At 38.9% G+C, this 22,588-nt stretch overlaps 1 protein-coding gene across 3 annotated transcripts in view; it reads left to right on the top strand.

Moving 5' to 3' along the window:
• Nucleotides 1–11,773, top strand: part of OPRL1 (opioid related nociceptin receptor 1) — a 68,118-nt gene extending 56,345 nt beyond the window's left edge. For all 3 annotated transcript variants that reach the window (XM_053693147.1, XM_053693151.1, XM_053693148.1), the window contains one exon: nt 11,250–11,773. In XM_053693147.1, coding sequence (XP_053549122.1) covers nt 11,250–11,773 — 524 coding nt within the window. The remainder of the gene's footprint in view (nt 1–11,249) is intronic.
• The last annotated feature ends 10,815 nt before the right edge of the window (nt 11,774–22,588 follow it).

Below are 22,588 nucleotides of genomic sequence, written 5' to 3'. Positions count from 1 at the left end.
TGTCAGCTTCATTGAGGACATCTTGCCGCTTGGATGAAGACTTCTCCCGGTAGGTGAATCTTCGGGGGTTAGTGTTAGGATTTTTTTAAGGGTGTATTGGGTGGGTTTATTTTTTAGGTTAGGGCTTTGAACCTGGAAAAGAGCTAAATGCCCTTTTAATGGCAATGCCTATCCAAATGCCCTTCTTAGGGCAATGGGGAGCTTAGGTTTTTTTTTTAGTTAGCTTTTTATTTGGGGGGTTGGTTGTGTAGGTGGTGGGTTTTACTGTTGGGGGGGTTGTTTGTATTTTTTTTTACAGGTAAAAGATGTCCCGCAAAATGCCCTTTTAAGGGCTATTGATAGTTTAGTTTAGGCTAGGGGTTATTTTATTTTGGGGGCTTTTTTTTATTTTGATAGGGATATTAGAGAGGTGTAATTAGTTTAAAGATCTGTAATATGTTTTTTATTTTCTGTAATTTAGTGGAGTTTTTGTGATTTAGCTAATTTAATTTATTTAATTGTATTTAATTTAGTTAATTTATTTAATTGTAGTGTAGTGTTAGTGTAACTTAGGTTAGGTTTTATTTTACAGGTAAATTTGTCTTTATTTTAGCTAGGTAGTTATTAAATAGTTAATAACTATTTAATAATTTTTCTACCTAGTTAAAATAAATAGAAACCTGCCTGTAAAATAAAAATAAACCCTAAGATAGATACAATGTAACTAATAGTTATATTGCAGCTAGCTTAGGGTTTATTTTATAGGTAAGTATTTAGTTTTAAATAGGAATAATTTAGTTAATGATAGTAATTTTATTTAGATTTATTTAAATTATATTTAAGTTAGGGGGTGTTAGGGTTAGGGTTAGACTTAGGTTTAGGGGTTAATAAATTTAATATAGTGGCGGCAACGTTATTAGGGGTAATAAGTGTAGGTAAGTTGTGGCAACATTGGGGGCAACAGATTAGGGGTTAATAAATATAATGTAGGTGTCGGAGATGTTGGGGGCAGCAGATTAGAGGTTAATAAGTATAATGTAGGTGGCAGCGATGTCCAGAGTGGTAGATTAGGGGTTAATAAGAATAATGTAGGTGTCGGTGATGTTGGGGCAGCAGATTAGGGGTTAATAAGTGTAAGATTAGGGGTGTTTAGACTCGGGGTTCATGTTAGGGTGTTAGGTGTAAACATGAATTTAGTTTCCCCATAGTAATCAATGGGGCTGCGTTACTGAGATTTACGCTGCTTTTTGGCAGGTGTTAGACTTTTTCTCAGCCGGCTCTCCCCATTGATGTCTATGGGGAAATCGTGCACAAGCTTTATAGTATTATATCAAAGAATCCCCCAAAATAAATAAGGAAAAAAAAATTGGAAATAAGGTATACCCCAGCTAAGAGTTAGTGGCAACACTTGGACCACGGATGTTAGATATAGGTAAGGGAGGAAGGTTGGGAGAAATGTTAAAGGGACAGTATACACTCATTTTCATATAAATGCATATAATAGGCACTACTATAAAGAATAAGATGCACAGATACTGATAGAAACATCCAGTATAAAACTGTTTAAAATCTTACATAGAAGCTCTCAGTTTAGCTCTGTTGAAAAGGAAGCCGGAAAGCCCACTGCAAGTGGTAAATAAGACACTCCCCCCTCCCCTTCTTTGCATATGAAAAGACCCTTTACACAAACAGGAGCAAGCTGGAGTAGGTAGCTGACGGTATTCTCATAAAACTTTGGGGCTTGGTTAGGAGTCTGAAAATCAGAGCAATGTTTTTTTAAAAATAAGCAAAACTATAATTTTTTTACAAAAAAAAACTTTATTGGCTATATAAATAGATCATCTACAAAACATTTATACAAAGAAAAAATGAGTGTATAATGTCCCTTTAATAGGGCCACTCTTGGGCCCAATGCTATGGCAGAATATTCTTTACAATGAAGCAGCATAATAGGGCCACTTTTGGACCCTTCATATAGAATATCAAGCAGAAGACTCTTTATCAGCTGTAGCCTCTAAACTCTTAGTAGGGGCATCGTGTTGGTATCTCCTCCTTGATAATCTATGTCGTTTTTGCGGTTCAGAACCGATAAAGCAAGCAGCTAATGATCAACTTAACCTCGATAATATAATGAGCTAGATGGTGTAAGACATCCACAGGGATAAGATTAGTTGCTAGGACCATGAACAAACCTTTGAGTTAGAGTTAGTGATTGGGGTATACTTATGCCAATAACATTTTAGTGGTGTACTAGCATATATGCCTACAATGGCTTATATTTAATGTAACATCGGATATAAACAGATATTTCATACGGAGTGAATTGAATCCAGGTATTGGTGCAAGTAAGCGCTTATACGTTGCGCTACATTAACTCACAACTCCTTACCTGTTTCTATCTAGTGCTACTGATTCATCATATATACATTAACGCCTACTATTGTATCTATTTAACTTCAAGCTCGGTTGTATAACGTAAATGATCTGAGTGTCATCCCATATGTGGCTACTCTAAATATACTAGATATAAGCAGACTCTTACACGGGTGTGTGTAATCTACCTTGATGCAGCTGCCAGCAACTAACGTGCATTAATTTCAAACACAGAAGCAGTAGTACTACAGATATACTCTATAGGGTGTCACATTACAGCCTACGTTACTTACAAATCTCACCTAACTATTCAATTCAACTACAATACGAAGTATTTTAGTTAAATAACTACTAACTCTGGTCCCCATCCAGCGACTAATCCCCTGTCAATTGCTGAAGTGGTTCTTTAATAAAGAGCTAATAGTAACTTGCAAAAACATTGAGCTTAATGTGGTGAATAAGGTGGTTCCAACCATTACGCATATAATAATATTTGGAGATTATAAATCAACTCAATTGATGAATCAGATACCAATTCCAAACTATTATTAACCCTATGTGACTCTACTCAATATGTGTTAAGTAGATGACAAGATACCCAAGTATGCACCAAACACACTGACTGGTATAATGGTTTAATTATCTTATAATTATATCTACAATGCAGAAGTGGTTCTGATAATAACATCTTAGCACTTCTGCAATACACAATAATTGTAGATCCCTAAGGCTGATACTGGGCCAAATAAATATTAATATTAGTCAGCACGTTATCAAATGGAACTCATTATGCTGACTTGTTATATCTAAATCCACATGTTACTAGGTATTACTACATTAACGTAACTCCATAGAGCCACTATGTTATTGCTTCAATTTGAGGATTATAATTAATCTCTAGCAGTGGATAAATTTGGAATTATTCCATTCTGAACGTGGAGTATTGAATACCCAGGTATCGCCATAACAAGCATATATTCATATTTTGCTATTTATCTTCACATTTGGGCAAGAATTTGCGTAATTCATTTCCTTACTAGGAGTTTTTTGATTTTTAATTTGCACATCCCTTAATTTTAACTCTGATTTTATGTGTATATAATAAAAGTTATGTTTTATCAAACTGAATGAGACCTCTCTAAACAGTTGGTGTTCATTTTCTATTTAGTTATCTCATGGCACTATGAGTGCTAATAGTGTATTCTAGGATGGGTCCTTAACCCATCACACTTCTGTTCTGATTATTTAATACACAGCACCACCCACCCCGATATACAGCTAAGGAGCTAATGAATATAAAGAGGGTGTAGGCAATCAAACTTTATAGGTAGTGCCACTGAACCCCTTCTCTCGCTAAACTAGCATATATAGGATGGCCTAATGGTGAACTTTTTATGCAGACAATAAATCTGGAGTCAGCCTCAAAGCATCATAACAACTTAGCCCACACCTTGTCTATTGCAAGGACTAGTGAATAGCTGGTCTGGAGGTCCCCAATGTCTCACAATAGGGCAAGGGGTACCTTTAGATTGAGCAAGGATTAGTTGAATCAACTCATGTCCACATCTGGCCCGTGTTTCTCTGACAACATCCAGAGAGAGTTTGGCATCCCCCACTGGGCTGAGCTGAGAATAAAATGCTGCGGGCAAGCTCCGCTGTCATTAGAATTCAGCCATAAGTGCAGAGATCTCCTTAATCCGATCATCCGACTCTGTGTCGAGCTGCCTCACAGCTGCCTCTGTATGGATCTCTTCACGGACATCTAAATGATCTAGGTCCCCCTATGGAGGGCCGGCCGCATCTTCCAGAACTGGGGTTGAAGTGCAAGGTAAGGATCCAAAACAGGCCGTCGATTGTGGGTACATCAGAACTTTCTCTGCAGTAAGCTGGGCCGTATTAGATTGTAGATTTCCTCCCTGGGTATCAAGATCTGTCGTTGTCGCCACCTCCGATTTAGACATGGCCATCTCTGTATGCACATGTTCCATGAGGGATGCAAGGTGCTCTAATCTGCTGCATAACTTGTGCTCATGATCAAGAAACAGGTTTCTTATGGTTATATAAACATCCCCCATGTTTCAGATCTTATTGCAGGTTAAAGTAAAATAACAAGTGAATGCAGAGGCACAGTGTTTATTCTGCTTACCCCGGTTCCCCCGGGGGAGGGGGGTGCTGAGTTCTCTTTTCCTTGAAAGCCACCAAGAGATCTCTGCGGTCCAATCTGGGAAGCCCCTTTTCTTTCAATATTTATATAGTCCAGTCCAGCAAAGCATTATCTACTTCATGAAGTTTAGTTTCATTCCGGATGGATGTAAAAAAATCTTGATTACAATGCGGATTGTAACTCTTTTTTACAGAACTCACAGTTTAGCAGCCATCTTAGGCCATAGCCCAGACACGCCCCCCTCAGCTCATATTTTAATCACACTTTTATTGCAATTAAATGTTTAGAGAAATTGCTAATTGCTCAAATTATTAATTTATTTACGCTTAGATTTAGAGTTCTGCGTTTGCCGTCCAAACCAGCGTTAGGGGGTCCCAACGCTGGTTTTTACCGCCCGCTGATATTTAGAGTGAGTCAGAAAAAGGTCTAACGCTCACTTTCCAGCCGCGACTTTTCCATACCGCAGATCCCCCTACGCCAATTGCGTATCCTATCTTTTCAATGGGATCTTTCTAACGCCGGTATTTAGAGTCTTGGCTGAAGTGAGCGTTAGAAATCTAACGACAAGACTCCAGCCGCAGAGAAAAGCCAGGAGTTAAGAGCTTCCTCGGCTAACGCCGGTTCATAAATCTCTTAACTACTGTGCTCTAAAGTACACTAGCACCCATAAACTACCTATGTATCCCTAAACTGAGGCCCCCCCACATCGCCGCCACTCTAATAAAAATTTTTAACCCCTAATCTGCCGAGCGCACACCGCCGCCACCTACATTATCCCTATGTACCCCTAATCTGCTGCCCCTAACATCGCCGACACCTACATAATATTTAATAACCCCTAATCTGCCCCCCCAACGTCGCCGCTACCTACCTACACTTATTAACCCCTAATCTGCCGACTGGACCTCACCACTACTATAATAAATTTATTAACCCCTAAAGCTAAGTCTAACCCTAACCCTAATACCCCCTAAGTTAAATATAATTTTATTCTAACAAAATAAAATAATTCTTATTAAATAAATGATTCCTATTTAAAGCTAAATACTTACCTGTAAAATAAACCTTAATATAGCTACAATATAAATAATAATTATATTGTAGCTATTTTAGGATTTATATTTATTTTACAGGCAACTTTGTATTTATTTTAACCAGGTACAATAGCTATTAAAGAGTTAATAACTATTTAATAGCTACCTAGTTAAAATAATTACAAAATTACCTGTAAAATATATCCTAACCTAAGTTACAATTAAACCTAACACTACACTATCAATAAATTAATTAAATAAACTATTTACACTTATCTACAATTAAATCAACTAAACTAAATTACAAAAAAAACAAACACTAAATTACAAAAAACCAACACTAAATTACAAAAAATAAAAAAAGATTACAAGAATTTTAAACTAATTACACCTACTCTAAGCCCCCTAAAAAAATAACAAAGCCCCCCAAAATAAAAAAATGCCCTACCCTATTCTAGAATAAAAATTAAACAGCTCTTTTACCTTACCAGCCCTTAAAAGGGCCTTTTGCGGGGCATGCCCCAAAGAAAACAGCTCTTTTGCATTTAAATAAACATACAATACCCCACCAACATTACAACCCACCACCCACATACCCCTAATCCAACCCAAACACCCCTTAAAAAACCTAACACTAAGCCCCTGAAGATCTTCCTACCTTATCTTCACCACGCCGGGTATCACCGATCCATCCAGAAGAGGCTCCGAAGTCTTCCTCCTATCCGGCAAGAAGAGGTCCAGAAGAGGGTCCAAAGTCTTCCTCCTATCCGGCAAGAAGAGGACATCCGGACCGGCAAACATCTTCATCCAAGAGGCATCTTCTATCTTCTTCCATCCGGGGCGGAGCCGGACCATCTTCAAGCAGCCGACATGGAGCCATCCTTCTTCACCAACGGACTAACGACGAATGAAGGTTCCTTTAAGGGACATCATCCAAGATGGTGTTCCTCGAATTCCTATTGGCTGATAGGATTCTATCAGCCAATCGGAATTAAGGTAGGAAAAATCTTATTGGCTGTTTGAATCAGCCAATCCGATTCAAGTTCAATCCGATTGGCTGATTGGATCAGCCAATCAGATTGAGATCGCATTCTATTGGCTGATCAGAACAGCCAATAGAATGCGAGCTCAATCTTATTGGCTGATTGGATAAGCCAATCGGATTGAACTTGAATCTGATTGGCTGATTCAATCAGCCAATCAGATTTTTCCTACCTTAATTCCGCTGCTTGAAGATGGTCCCGCTCCACGCTGGATGGAAGAAAATAGAAGATGCCGCTTGGATGAAGATGTTTGCCAGTCTGGATGTCCTCTTTTTGCCGGATAGGAGGAAGACTTTGGACCCTCTTCTGGACCTCTTCTTGCCGGATAGGAGGAAGACTTCGGAGCCTCTTCTGGACGGATCGGTGATACCCGGCGTGGTGAAGATAAGAAAGGAAAATCTTCAGGGGCTTAGTGTTAGGTTTTTTAAGGGGTGTTTGGGTTAGATTAGGGGTATGTGGGTGGTGGGTTGTAATGTTGGGGGGGGGTATTGTATGTTTATTTAAATGCAAAAGAGCTGTTTTCTTTGGGGCATGCCCCGCAAAAGGCCCTTTTAAGGGCTGGTAAGGTAAAAGAGCTGTTTCATTTTTATTTTAGAATAGGGTAGGGTATTTTTTTATTTTGGGGGGCTTTGTTATTTTTTTAGGGTGCTTAAAGTAGGTGTAATTAGTTTAAAATTCTTGTAATCTTTTTTTATTTTTTGTAATTTAGTGTTGTTTTTTTTTGTAATTTAGTTTAGTTGATTTAATTGTAGATAATTGTAGATAGTTTAATTAATTTATTGATAGTGTAGTGTTAGGTTTAATTGTAACTTAGGTTAGGATTTATTTTACAGGTAATTTTGTAATTATTTTAACTAGGTAGCTATTGCTATTGTACCTAGTTAAAATAAATAAAAAGTTGGCTGTAAAATAAATATAAATCCTAAAATAGCTACAATATAATTATTATTTATATTGCAGCTATATTAGGGTTTATTTTACAGGTATTTAGCTTTAAATAGGAATAATTTATTTAATAAGAATTATTTTATTTCGTTAGAATAAAATTATATTTAACTTAGGGGGGTGTTAGGGTTAGACTTAGCTTTAGGGGTTAATAAATTTATTAGAGTGGCGGTGATGTCCGGTCGGCAGATTAGGGGTTAATAATTGTAGATAGGTGGTGGCGACGTTGGGGGCGGCAGATTAGGGGTTAATAAATATAATATAGGGGTCGGCGGTGTTAGGGGCTGCAGATTAGGGGTACATAGGGATAACGTATGTTGCGGCGGTGTGCGGTCGGCAGATTAGGGGTTAAAAATAATATGCAGGGGTCAGCGATTGCGGGGGTGGCAGATTAGGGGTTAATAAGTGTAAGGTTAGGTCCAGACTTAGGAAGTGTTTCCCCATAGGAAACAGTGGGGCTGCGTTAGGAGCTGAACGCTGCTTTTTTGCAGGTGTTAGGTTTTTTTTCAACTCAAACTGCCCCATTGTTTCCTATGGGGGAATCGTGCACGAGCACGTTTTTGAAGCTGACCGCGTCCGTAAGCACCGCTGGTATTTAGAGTTGCAGTGGCGCTAAATTATGCTATACGCTCCCTTTTTGGAGCCTAACGCAGCCCTTCTGAGAACTCTAAATACCAGCGGTATTTAAAAGGTGCGGGGGAAAAAAGCATGCGTAGCTAACGCACCCCTTTGGCCGCAGAACTCTAAATCTAGCCGATAATTTCTTCAGTATAAAAAAATTATTTGGCACAATAGGCAGTCACCATCACTACTGAATTAAAGGGATTTTAAACAAAATATTTAAAGAAACAGTCAACATCATCAAAAACTATCCTCCAATAGAATCCTTTTTACCAGCACTGTATCATACCCATTTATATAATATTCCATATAGAAGCATAGATGTGATATAACATCATGAATAAAGATAAAGCACATGCATGGCAGCTCAGTGAGTGCCCTACATAAAATCAATTGAGGCCTTTATGTTGTCCCTTGTCATTGGCACACCAGATGTGTTCAGCTATTTCCCAGTAGTGCACTGATGCTTTGGAGCTGACTTTATCTGTGAGTTTAACCCCTTTCCATTAAATGTCAGCAACAGTCCATGAATAAAGTGCTCAAACACATTAGATCATCTTCTTTTTTGCAAATTTTATGTCCCTTTATGTATGATTTACCTGAACCTGCAACATTCTAAAAAGTGATTTGTTAAATCAAAGCACATGTTTGTTTACATTGTTCCCAGCAAAGGAGACTTGGCACATATCTCTGATCTGCTGTTGATTTCTAAAACTTTTGAATTTGATAAAATGATAATGTTAAGTGATTTCAAAACATTTAATTTGCATATAAATATTTTGCAATGTTGCACTTAATTGCTGATATATACTAAGCATATATTAAAAATATGACTATTATATCCCTATTTTTAGCGGTCATGTATTATTGTGTATAGTGCTGCCCTACAATGGGTTAACATGGGAATTCAAGTGGATTAAAATAAGATGTGCTAAGTGATTTTCTCTTCATTTTTTTTTAGGCTTTATATGATATTTAGCATCAGAGTAACACAGGAACCAGTTTTCTTTAAGCTTAGATTTTATTGGAAAAGCATTATTTTCACAGATGTTAATGCAGCAGATCTTGTGTCTGATATAGACAGAGTGCTAAAAAAATAAAAAGCCAATAATGCACAGTAACATTTTCGCTAAGCTCTCAATTAATAATTCATTCATCTATATGGTATAAAACTGAAGTGGGTGGAAGAAATTGGAGTGGGGAATGCCAAAGGAACTGGTCTGCGCTTTCTAGATAGATAAACTGCATTAATGACATCTCTCTATCCCTGTGACACCAGTATCTGAAATATGATATGCTGCTGTACTGCAATCTAATATTCATGTTTTCTCAGCAGCCTGCTGGGTACCAAGTCCTCTCCTGAAATGTTACAGATGCTAATTAAGATATATTATAAATTAGTGGTACTGTGCCTGGCAAATAAGAGAAACAATAACCTCCTCATGCTGTGCTTATAAATGATGCTGAACCCCTCACAATCCAAGGATTTCTCCTGAGTTGTTGATCACTGACAGCAGACAAGAGCCCCCGGGTTGTGTATTGAGTCGTTTTGCAGCTGCAGCATAAATGTGCGCTTCATCAAGAGCCTGCAGCTGTCCTGTTGATAAATGATTGCAACCTTTATACAATACTGCAGCAAGCATGTGTGTGGGGTGGGGAGAAAAAAGGTCCATGGAGAAATGCTCCCACCCTGGGAAATAAGATCTCATTAGACAAACATCAATGTGCAGCCGTCTTTTCTGCAGTGATCAACAGAACTCATATTGAAATCCAGGAAGAAACACCAATAAAATCCATAGCTTGGCACAACTCTCAGAAAACTGTCTTTGTTTAAATAATTGGTTGAACATATCTAAAAGATGGAAGGAGGGACTCTGAAAAGCCAATCTTTGTAGCACATACTACTTAAACTAACAAAAATATACTTCCTGCAGTTTGAACACTTGCTTTACTGTGAGGTCCTTTCAGTATATCATCAATGGACTTGGGGAATGCTATTAAGCTGATATTTCAGGGATACAATAAAGATGTCTTCAACTATGTCTGTGCACTGTAACTAATGTCTATAACTGGCAAACAACAAGCACAGGACCAATAATATCTCTCACCTGCAGATTCCCAATCAATATTTAATTGGGTCCATAATTCCTCTGGCATTTAACTGATATTTTATTTTTCTCTGAATCGATAAAGATACAATACCATCTTAACTAACCCACGTAAACAGCAGAATAACTTGGCTAGATAAACTGATGTTATTTTTATGAGACTGTAATTGATGCACATCCCATAACCTAGGAAACGCTCCAAAAATAAATCAGAGCACATTCCATGACCTGGGCATCACTCATAAAGAAATTGGAGCACATCCCATTACCTGGACAGCACTCTCAGAATGAAATCACTCACAAAAAAAAAAATGGAACACATCCTATGACCTAGGCAGCTCTATCAGAATAAATTGGGGCACACCCCATAACCTGTGCATTGTACACATACCATGACCTGGGTATCACTATTAGAATAGACCATGTGCACATTCCCTGACACATGCAGTTACTCCAGAGCAAACTGGGTGTAAAATATAAACAAACACAGAAAAAGAAGCTTGCAGGCACTACAATAGAAGGATAAGTTAAAAAGATAAGTAATTCATTTTACATAATATATCAGCTGCTTAATACACTATGGACATTACATTTAATGTAGTATATCTCGTTCAAAATCTCATTTTACAGCTTTATGTATGATGTTGGCTTAGATTTTCTAACAATGATGAAGCTTTTCTAGACTAAACATTCTCTAATTAAGATTATGGCATATATTTACTAGATTTCAAGAGATATCATCATTACATGTCAATGAACATGATCTGTAGAATAAGATGACAATTGCAGATGTGAAGTGGAGAAACCTACTTTATGTTAGCAAATCTAGGTCACCATAGCATCACACATCTACTGTTACAGGTGCATTGCTGCTTAGGCTAATGAGTAATTGTTGGATTTTATGAGATTGTTCATAGGATGTGTGTAGCATATGTAAAAGGACTTCTTAAGAAACACTAACTTTTTCCCATTTACTCCACAGAGATTGAATGCCTGGTACAGATGCCATCTCCAGAACATTACTGGGATCCAGTCTTTGGCATTTGTGTTTTCCTCTTCTCCTTTGTCATCCCTGTCCTCATCATCACTATTTGCTATAGCCTGATGATTCGTCGTTTAAAAAAAGTTCGTGTACTATCTGGATCCAAGGAAAAAGACCGAAACCTACGCAGGATAACCAGGCTAGTATTGGTGGTGGTAGCTGTCTTTGTTATCTGCTGGACACCCATTCAAATATTTGTACTGGTTCAGAGCTTGGGGGCCAAGCCAGATAGTGACATCAAGGTGACCGTACTTCACTTCTGCATTGCCCTGGGATATGCCAATAGTAGCCTAAATCCTGTTCTTTATGCTTTCCTGGATGAGAATTTTAAGGCCTGCTTCAAGAAGTTTTGCTTCCCTTCAGCCTTCCGTACTGAGCTGCAAATGTCCAACCGCATGTGCAGCATCGCCAAGGATGTGGCTTATGCCTGCAAGAACTCAGACGGTCCGAATAATCCGGCATGACTAGGCATGGAACTGCCGATGATGTCGGCAGATGTAGACCAGGGGGAGAACAATCCACAGGCAGAACTGACACAGATAACAGCCTTGTGACAGAAATGAGGGGGGTGATGATGTAGACACCCCCTCTTTTATTCAGCATCTAACTGGCAGAATGAACAGTGACATGAAGATTCACTGGCTCTTTATTATGGAATTCCCCAGGTTCTTAGAGATAATAGGGAGAGAAGTCTACTTTAAGCAGAGTGAGCCAAATGGATTCAGAATTCCTAAGAATTTTACTGCTGGGGAGATCCATTGTCATCTTCAACACCGTATGGGGAACAACCCACTTGCTAATTGCAGTGAAAAGCTTCAACATTGCCTTTTCTTTTTCTCTGTCTTGCAGTGGAAGATCTATATAAATAATCTAGATTTTTGCTAGAGACCTTAAGATCTTTGCTCCAGGGGAGCAGGAACTCAACTCAGACTGGGTGAGCTAACTTTAGCACTCCCACAAAATATACCTACCTTGTCATATATAAACAGCTTGTCTGTGCATATATATATATATATATATATATATATATATATATATATATATATATATATATATATATATAGTGCTACTTTTATTTTTTTAGCAAATTGGCAAGATATTTTTCTTGAGCATATGACTCAAGTAGCATTAACTAACTCACAATGCCTTTTTTTGGTATTCTAGCCACCGATATAGATAATAAATATTAACATGGTGGGTCTTGCATTGGAAAGAAAAAATAAATTTTCCCTTGTGTTGCAAGATTTTTAGTTATATATTTATTCAAAATTTCAAGGCTGTAGAAAACAACGGAAAATTATTTTAGATGCCTCGAACAGTCTGAATCAATGACGCAACTTTAATTTTCTATAGCCAGAAAACAAAAGGGTAATATGCAAAGTTGAGGATCTGCACAACATGTATATAGGGCTTATGATGAACAACCGGAAAGGACAAACACTAGAAAATCTGTTGTTCAGGTGTATCTATATGGAGCTTATTTAGCCCCTAAATACTGCCCTACTCACCAAGAAACACAACAAACAATTATCTGGCGAAGTAATCCCTGCAGTGCACCAAAGTTGTAAATTAGCCAGGGGATGGATTTTCACATGTGATTTGCCTGGCTGGCAGCTTATGCTACTCCTGGAAGAGCAAGACAACCAGCCTTAACCTCTTTGGCATTATATATAAATGAACCATTTCAAATTTGTTTATAAATATCTTTACAAAAATACATAATTTTACATATATATACTGTATATATATATATATATATATATATAAAAATTAATATATATATATATATATATATATATATATATATATATATATATATACATACATATATATATCTATATATTCACATGCACATCTATCTTTAAAGCCTCAAAACACAAAGCCTTTCTTTGCTGGGGATCTGCAAGTATTTCCGCCAGCAAGTGAGCACTCAAAGAAATTATCAAAGCCAAAGGCAACGACAATGATTGGATGAGACGATAAGAAGGGAAACTGTGGAGAGTGACATTATGACAGGGTTTAGGGACAATGTGAGCCATGTCGGGACTTATCAACAGACCTTACCTTATATGAGCATGTATAAAGAGAGTGCCTCAAATGAAGGACAATAAGAGCAAAGATATTGCTCCGGACTTTCTTAAACTTCTGTATTATTTATTATGTGCCCTACAATATGCTGTAAGAAGCAGGATCCAATGCCTGCTGGGAAAATCCCTTGTCCAGCAGATCATGTGGAAGAGGTGCCCTAGAATGAGGAAAAGAGACACCAGATACAAGCTGCCTAAATTGAGGTGTTGAGCTATGGGCAACTAAATGTTTGTTTGCTCAGTACAGAGGATACTTGACTCCTTTACATTCTTAGATCTATCGTCATCAGTTATAGGTGTGCGGAGTAGGTAATGAAGTTATAAAGCAGGGTTGTTCAACCTTTTGTATGAGAGGTCCCGTTTTTTTTACACAAAGGACTGTGGACTAAATGTATAAATGCTATTAGTTTAAACAATATATATATAATTTATTTTCTTCAGAATATGTTTTCCTAAATTACATAAACATAAATCCCCAAAAATTTACAAATAGGACCAGAATCAGTCAGTTACAAAGTTGAAAATCTTTTCCTTGGGGAGAAGTATAGATGTAGTGTGGAATTGGGGAAGTGGGTTGTGAACCCTAAGCATGGACAACCCTGCTTTAAATGTGTGTATGAGCCAAAGTATGTGTAATAAGTCTGTCCATTCAAAAGTCCATATCCAAGAAAAAAAGTAAAAAGTTATAGGGGTGTACCAGCTGACACAATTTGTTTGTTTGCACAAAATGTAAATGTGTTCAAAAGCATAACTGATTGTGCACGTCTGAGAGAAGTAATTGTTTGCAAGAATAAATATGTGTAAGTATGTAAGAGATGTGATGTGCAAAGAGTACTGTGTTTAAGAAATGTCTTGTGTAAGAGCATGGGTCTATATATATATATATATATATATATATATATTCATATACAGTATATATCTATCTATCTATCTATCTATCTATCTATCTATCTATCTATCTATATATATATATATATACTCAAATTGAGAATATGTGTGTCAGTTAGTGAATCTACAAAACAATGTGCGTACTGTAATGTGTATGTATATACAGTATGTACTCTCAATTTGCCTCATGTTCTTGACATTTGTTTTTTTTATACTTAAAGGGACATTAAACCACAATATTTTCTTTCGTGTTTCAGGCAGAACATACAATTTTAAACAACTTTCCAATTTACATCTATTATCTAATTTGCTATGTTCTCTTGCTATCCTTTGTTGAAAAGCATACCTTGGAAGGCTTAAGAGCATGGAGCTATCTACTTAATGGTAACTGCGCATATATGCCTCTTTCCATTGGGTTACTGATGTGTTCAGCTAGCTCCCAGTAGTGCATTTGCTGCTCCTTCAATAAAGGATATCAAGAGAATGAAGCAAAATTGACATTAGAACTACATTGGAAAATTGTTTAAAAATGCATGCTCTATAAATGCATGCTCTATAAAATAAAAAGGGCATTCTAAGGTAAGCACAGGAAAGTGCCCTATGTCTTTAGCACTGTGGAAACAGTGGCAGGTAGGGATGGGCGAATGTTTTGCAACATTCGAAAAATGAAACAAATTTTAACACATTTGTTCGTTTGAATCGAATTTCGAATGTTTACATAACATTCTAACATTCGGTTTTTGAATGTTCGGTTTCGAATTTTACGATTACATTAAAAAATATTAGTTTCGAAAAATTTGAATTTATATTTGTAATAGTATTTCTAATGCTTTCTTTAAATGTAATATTCAAATTATGCAATATTCTATATAGAAACTTTCAAAATGATATATTTGTATCTATTATGTATCAAGTTACTAGATTCCTTAATCCTATTCCCTACCACATGAACTAATTAACTTCTGAATAGTATTTGTTAAATAGAATGCTAAATTCAAAATTTTTAATATGGACATTCTATCTAATTATAAACATTCGAATTCGAAAGTGACATTCGAAAACTGTAAATAGCATTCGATTATAGAATTTTCTCCAACATAGGTGTGTCCGGTCCACGGCGTCATCCTTACTTGTGGGATATTCTCTTCCCCAACAGGAAATGGCAAAGAGCCCAGCAAAGCTGGTCACATGATCCCTCCTAGGCTCCGCCTACCCCAGTCATTCTCTTTGCCGTTGTACAGGCAACATCTCCACGGAGATGGCTTAGAGTTTTTTAGTGTTTAACTGTAGTTTTTCATTATTCAATCAAGAGTTTGTTATTTTCAAATAGTGCTGGTACGTACTATTTACTCAGAAACAGAAAAGAGATGAAGAATTCTGTTTGTATGAGGAAAATGATTTTAGCAACCGTAACTAAAATCCATGGCTGTTCCACACAGGACTGTTGAGAGCAATTAACTTCAGTTGGGGGAACAGTTTGCAGTCCTTTGCTGCTTGAGGTATGACACATTCTAACAAGACGATGTAATGCTGGAAGCTGTCATTTTCCCTATGGGATCCGGTAAGCCATGTTTATTACGATTGTAAATAAGGGCTTCACAAGGGCTTATTTAGACTGTAGACATTTTTTGGGCTAAATCGATTGATATTAACACTTATTTAGCCTTGAGGAATCATTTATTCTGGGTATTTTGATATAATAATATCGGCAGGCACTGTTTTAGACACCTTATTCTTTAGGGGCTTTCCCAAAGCATAGGCAGAGTCTCATTTTCGCGCCGGTGTTGCGCACTTGTTTTTGAGAGGCATGGCATGCAGTCGCATGTGAGAGGAGCTCTGATACTTATAAAAGACTTCTGAAGGCGTCATTTGGTATCGTATTCCCCTTTGGGTTTGGTTGGGTCTCAGCAAAGCAGATACCAGGGACTGTAAAGGGGTTAAAGCTTAAAACGGCTCCGGTTCCGTTATTTTAAGGGTTAAAGCTTCCAAAATTGGTGTGCAATATTTTCAAGGCTTTAAGACACTGTGGTGAAAGTTTGGTGAATTTTGAACAATTCCTTCATGTTTTTTCGCAATTGCAGTAATAAAGTGTGTTCAGTTTAAAATTTAAAGTGACAGTAACGGTTTTATTTCAAAACGTTTTTTGTACTTTCTTATCAAGTTTATGCCTGTTTAACATGTCTGAACTACCAGATAGACTGTGTTCTGAATGTGGGGAAGCCAGAATTCCTATTCATTTAAATAAATGTGATTTATGTGATAATGACAATGATGCCCAAGATGATTCCTCAAGTGAGGGGAGTAAGCATGGTACTGCATCATTCCCTCCTTCGTCTACACGAGTCTTGCCCACTCAGGAGGCCCCTAGTACATCTAGCGCGCCAATACTCCTTACTATGCAACAATTAACGGCTGTAATGGATAATTCTGTCAAAAACATTTTAGCCAAAATGAACCCTTGTCAGCGTAAGCGTGGATGCTCTGTTTTAGTTACTGAAGAGCATGACGACGCTGATATTAATATCTCTGAAGGGCCCCTAACCCAATCTGAGGGGGCCAGGGAGGTTTTGTCTGAGGGAGAAATTACTGATTTAGGGAACATTTCTCAGCAGGCTGAATCTGATGTGATTACTTTTAAATTTAAATTGGAACATCTCCGCATTTTGCTTAAGGAGGTATTATCCACTCTGGATGATTGTGAAAATTTGGTCATCCCAGAGAAACTATGTAAAATGGACAAGTTCCTAGAGGTGCCGGGGCTCCCAGAAGCTTTTCCTATACCCAAGCGGGTGGCGGACATTGTTAATAAAGAATGGGAAAGGCCCGGTATTCCTTTCGTCCCTCCCCCCATATTTAAAAAATTGTTTCCTATGGTCGACCCCAGAAAGGACTTATGGCAGTCAGTCCCCAAGGTCGAGGGAGCGGTTTCTACTTTAAACAAACGCACCACTATTCCCATAGAGGATAGTTGTGCTTTCAAAGATCCTATGGATAAAAAATTAGAAGGTTTGCTTAAAAAGATGTTTGTTCAGCAGGGTTACCTTCTACAACCCATTTCATGCATTGTCCCTGTCACTACAGCCGCATATTTCTGGTTTGATGAACTGATTAAGGTGCTCGATAGTGACTCTCCTCCTTATGAGGAGATTATGGACAGAGTCAATGCTCTCAAATTGGCTAATTCTTTCACTCTAGACGCCTCTTTGCAATTGGCTAAGTTAGCGGCTAAGAATTCTGGGTTTGCTATTGTGGCGCGCAGAGCGCTTTGGTTGAAATCTTGGTCGGCTGATGCGTCTTCCAAGAACAAGCTACTAAACATTCCTTTCAAGGGGAAAACGCTGTTTGGTCCTGACTTGAAAGAGATTATCTCTGATATCACTGGGGGTAAGGGCCATGCCCTTCCTCAGGATCGGCCTTTCAAGGCAAAAAATAGACCTAATTTTCGTCCCTTTCGTAAAAACGGACCAGCCCAAGGTGCTACGTCCTCTAAGCAAGAGGGTAATACTTCTCAGGCCAAGCCAGCTTGGAGACCAATGCAAGGCTGGAACAAGGGAAAGCAGGCCAAGAAACCTGCCACTGCTACCAAGACAGCATGAAATATCGGCCCCCGATCCGGGACCGGATCTGGTGGGGGGCAGACTCTCTCTCTTCGCTCAGGCTTGGGCAAGAGATGTTCTGGATCCTTGGGCGCTAGAAATAGTCTCCCAGGGTTATCTTCTGGAATTCAAGGGACTTCCCCCAAGGGGGAGGTTCCACAGGTCTCAGTTGTCTTCAGACCACATAAAAAGACAGGCGTTCTTACATTGTGTAGAAGACCTGTTAAAAATGGGAGTGATTCATCCTGTTCCATTGAGAGAACAAGGGATGGGGTTCTACTCCAATCTGTTCATAGTTCCCAAAAAAGAGGGAACGTTCAGACCAATCCTAGATCTCAAGATCTTAAACAAATTTCTCAAGGTCCCATCGTTCAAGATGGAAACCATTCGAACTATCCTTCCTTCCATCCAGGAAGGTCAATTCATGACCACGGTGGATTTAAAGGATGCGTATCTACATATTCCTATCCACAAGGAACATCATCGGTTCCTAAGGTTTGCATTCCTGGACAAACATTACCAGTTCGTGGCGCTTCCTTTCGGATTAGCCACTGCTCCAAGGATTTTCACAAAGGTACTAGGGTCCCTTCTAGCTGTGCTAAGACCAAGGGGCATTGCAGTAGTACCTTACCTGGACGACATTCTGATTCAAGCGTCGTCCCTCCCTCGAGCAAAGGCTCACACGGACATCGTCCTGGCCTTTCTCAGATCGCACGGCTGGAAAGTGAACGTGGAAAAGAGTTCTCTATCCCCGTCAACAAGGGTTCCCTTCTTGGGAACAATTATAGACTCCTCAGAAATGAGGATTTTTCTAACAGAGGCCAGAAAGACAAAACTTCTGGACTCTTGTCGAATACTTCATTCCGTTCCTCTTCCTTCCGTAGCTCAGTGCATGGAAGTGATCGGGTTGATGGTAGCGGCAATGGACATAGTTCCTTTTGCGCGCATTCATCTAAGACCATTACAACTGTGCATGCTCAGTCAGTGGAATGGGGACTATACAGACTTGTCTCCAAAGATACAAGTAAATCAGAGGACCAGAGACTCACTCCGTTGGTGGCTGTCCCTGGACAACCTGTCACGAGGGATGACATTCCGCAGACCAGAGTGGGTCATTGTCACGACCGACACCAGTCTGATGGGCTGGGGCGCGGTCTGGGGATCCCTGAAAGCTCAGGGTCTTTGGTCTCGGGAAGAATCTCTTCTACCGATAAATATTCTGGAACTGAGAGCGATATTCAATGCTCTCAAGGCTTGGCCTCAGCTAGCGAGGACCAAGTTCATACGGTTTCAATCAGACAACATGACGACTGTTGCGTACATCAACCATCAGGGGGGAACAAGGAGTTCCCTAGCGATGGAAGAAGTGACCAAGATTATTCTATGGGCGGAGTCTCACTCCTGCCACCTGTCTGCTATCCACATCCCGGGAGTGGAAAATTGGGAAGCGGATTTTCTGAGTCGTCAGACATTGCATCCGGGGGAGTGGGAACTCCATCCGGAAATCTTTGCCCAAGTCACTCAACTATGGGGCATTCCAGACATGGATCTGATGGCCTCTCGTCAGAACTTCAAAGTTCCTTGCTACGGGTCCAGATCCAGGGATCCCAAGGCGGCTCTAGTGGATGCACTAGTAGCACCTTGGACCTTCAAACTAGCTTATGTGTTCCCGCCGTTTCCTCTCATCCCCAGGCTGGTAGCCAGGATCAATCAGGAGAGGGCGTCGGTGATCTTGATAGCTCCTGCGTGGCCACGCAGGACTTGGTATGCAGATCTGGTGAATATGTCATCGGCTCCACCTTGGAAGCTACCTTTGAGAAGAGACCTTCTTGTTCAGGGTCCGTTCGAACATCCGAATCTGGTTTCACTCCAGCTGACTGCTTGGAGATTGAACGCTTGATTTTATCGAAGCGAGGTTTCTCAGATTCTGTTATCGATACTCTTGTTCAGGCCAGAAAGCCTGTAACTAGAAAGATTTACCACAAAATTTGGAAAAAATATATCTGTTGGTGTGAATCTAAAGGATTCCCTTGGGACAAGGTTAAGATTCCTAGGATTCTATCCTTCCTTCAAGAAGGATTGGAAAAAGGATTATCGGCAAGTTCCCTGAAGGGACAGATTTCTGCCTTGTCGGTGTTACTTCACAAAAAACTGGCAGCTGTGCCAGATGTTCAAGCCTTTGTTCAGGCTCTGGTTAGAATCAAGCCTGTTTACAAACCTTTGACTCCTCCTTGGAGTCTCAATTTAGTTCTTTCAGTTCTTCAGGGGGTTCCGTTTGAACCCTTACATTCCGTTGATATTAAGTTATTATCTTGGAAAGTTTTGTTTTTAGTTGCAATTTCTTCTGCTAGAAGAGTTTCAGAATTATCTGCTTTGCAGTGTTCTCCTCCTTATCTGGTGTTCCATGCAGATAAGGTGGTTTTACGTACTAAACCTGGTTTTCTTCCAAAAGTTGTTTCTAACAAAAACATTAACCAGGAGATTATCGTACCTTCTCTGTGTCCGAAACCAGTTTCAAAGAAGGAACGCTTGTTGCACAATTTGGATGTTGTTCGCGCTCTAAAATTCTATTTAGATGCTACAAAGGATTTTAGACAAACATCTTCCTTGTTTGTTGTTTATTCAGGGCCTTCAAGAACGAGGCTTCTGTTGATCAGATATGTAGGGCAGCGACTTGGTCTTCACTGCACACTTTTACCAAATTTTACAAGTTTGATACTTTTGCTTCTTCTGAGGCTATTTTTGGGAGAAAGGTTTTGCAAGCCGTGGTGCCTTCCATTTAGGTGACCTGATTTGCTCCCTCCCTTCATCCGTGTCCTAAAGCTTTGGTATTGGTTCCCACAAGTAAGGATGACGCCGTGGACCGGACACACCTATGTTGGAGAAAACAGAATTTTTGTTTACCTGATAAATTTCTTTCTCCAACGGTGTGTCCGGTCCACGGCCCGCCCTGGTTTTTTAATCAGGTCTGATAATTTATTTTCTTTAACTACAGTCACCACGGTACCATATGGTTTCTCCTATGCTATTATTCCTCCTTAACGTCGGTCGAATGACTGGGGTAGGCGGAGCCTAGGAGGGATCATGTGACCAGCTTTGCTGGGCTCTTTGCCATTTCCTGTTGGGGAAGAGAATATCCCACAAGTAAGGATGACGCCGTGGACCGGACACACCGTTGGAGAAAGAAATTTATCAGGTAAACATAAATTCTGTTTTTAAGAATATTCGTCCTTATCAACATTCGGATTTATAATTCGAATTTCTGTAATAATATTCGTTCTAACATTCGAATTCGTAAATTTACACATTCGCCCATGCCTAGTGGCAGGAACAATGTCTGCCACAATGCTGTGCTTGCGACACATGTATGTTCCTGAGCCTACCTCAGTAAATTGTCCCATATCTAAGTCATTACAGTTTGATTTTGACTTCCATGCCCCTTTAAGCATATAACTTTATCATTGTGTTGTGTATGTATGTGAGTATATATTTTTTTGTTCTGTGTGAAAATTTCAGCATGAGTTACAATTCTCATTTATGCATCCCATATAAATTGAGCAAGTGAGACAATGTATTTTTTTTTAAAGGGACATGAAACCCAATTTTTTTCTTTCATGATTTAGAAAGAGCATGCAGTTTTACACAACTTTCTAATTTACTTCTATTATCTAATTTGCTTTATTCTTTTGATATTCTTAGCTGAAAAGCATATCTAGATAGGCTCATAAGCTGCTGGTTGGTTGCTGCACATAGATGCCTTGTGTGATTGGCTCTCCCATGTTCAGTGCTCTTTCTTCAACAAAGGATATCTAAAAAATGAAGCAAATTTGATAATAGAAGTAAATTGAAAAGTTGTTTAAAATGGTATTCTCTCTCTGAATCATGAAAGAAAAAAATTGGGTTTAGTGTCCCTTTAAGATACAAAGCCCTTGTAGATAAGAATGATAGCTAAGCTTGCCCTACAAGAGTGCCTTATTACACATGCTGCAGTCATTTAGCAGTGAACATATATTGGAAGTATGATTTGATAGTTGCAGGTTCCTTCTAGGTGACCAGTGATGTACGCTCCACCTACGCTGCCTATGATCTGGATGGTACCTCTTCACACTTCTGTGGTCTGCTGGCATCTGTATAGACTTTGCTGCTGCTTGTTTCATCTCCATAACTATAACACGCTGTGCACTGGGGCAGGTGTTACTGTTCCATGTGTTTTAAGCAATGTGAATGGCGTGCTGTGTGCTCAGAGCAAATACTTTCTGTTCCTTGTACAAAGATATTTATGGGGGGGTTTTACCACCCAGTTTTTTGCTGTTTTTTTATTCTGTGGTATCTATTGAAATTGTATAAGTGTGCAAAACATACAATAAGTGTAACACTGGGACAGAAATGGTGTAACATATCAGAAAATCCCCCAACATTCTGAATTCCATTTCATTGGACACAAGGCAGATTACCACATTTTATGTTTGTGCAGGGTCTATAGGCTAAATTGCTCAGTTATGGTTTCTTGCTCGACACAAAACACTGAATGAATGGAGTGAACTGTGAATTGTGGTTTACTGGCTAATGATAGTTCATCTGCATTGACATTCTAGCTTATTAGACTGATGGTGCCCAGAACAATTAATGCAGTTACTAGCATTTTTTTTCCTGGAAATTCCAATAGCTTCTAGACGTGATTAAAGGGAACTATAATTGAAGTAAATGT

Source organism: Bombina bombina, chromosome 1 (genome assembly GCF_027579735.1).
Source record: "Bombina bombina isolate aBomBom1 chromosome 1, aBomBom1.pri, whole genome shotgun sequence".
NCBI classification, from domain to species: Eukaryota; Metazoa; Chordata; class Amphibia; order Anura; family Bombinatoridae; genus Bombina; species Bombina bombina.
Note: the sequence above shows the minus strand (reverse complement) of the source record. Positions and strands in the feature narration are given on the sequence as shown.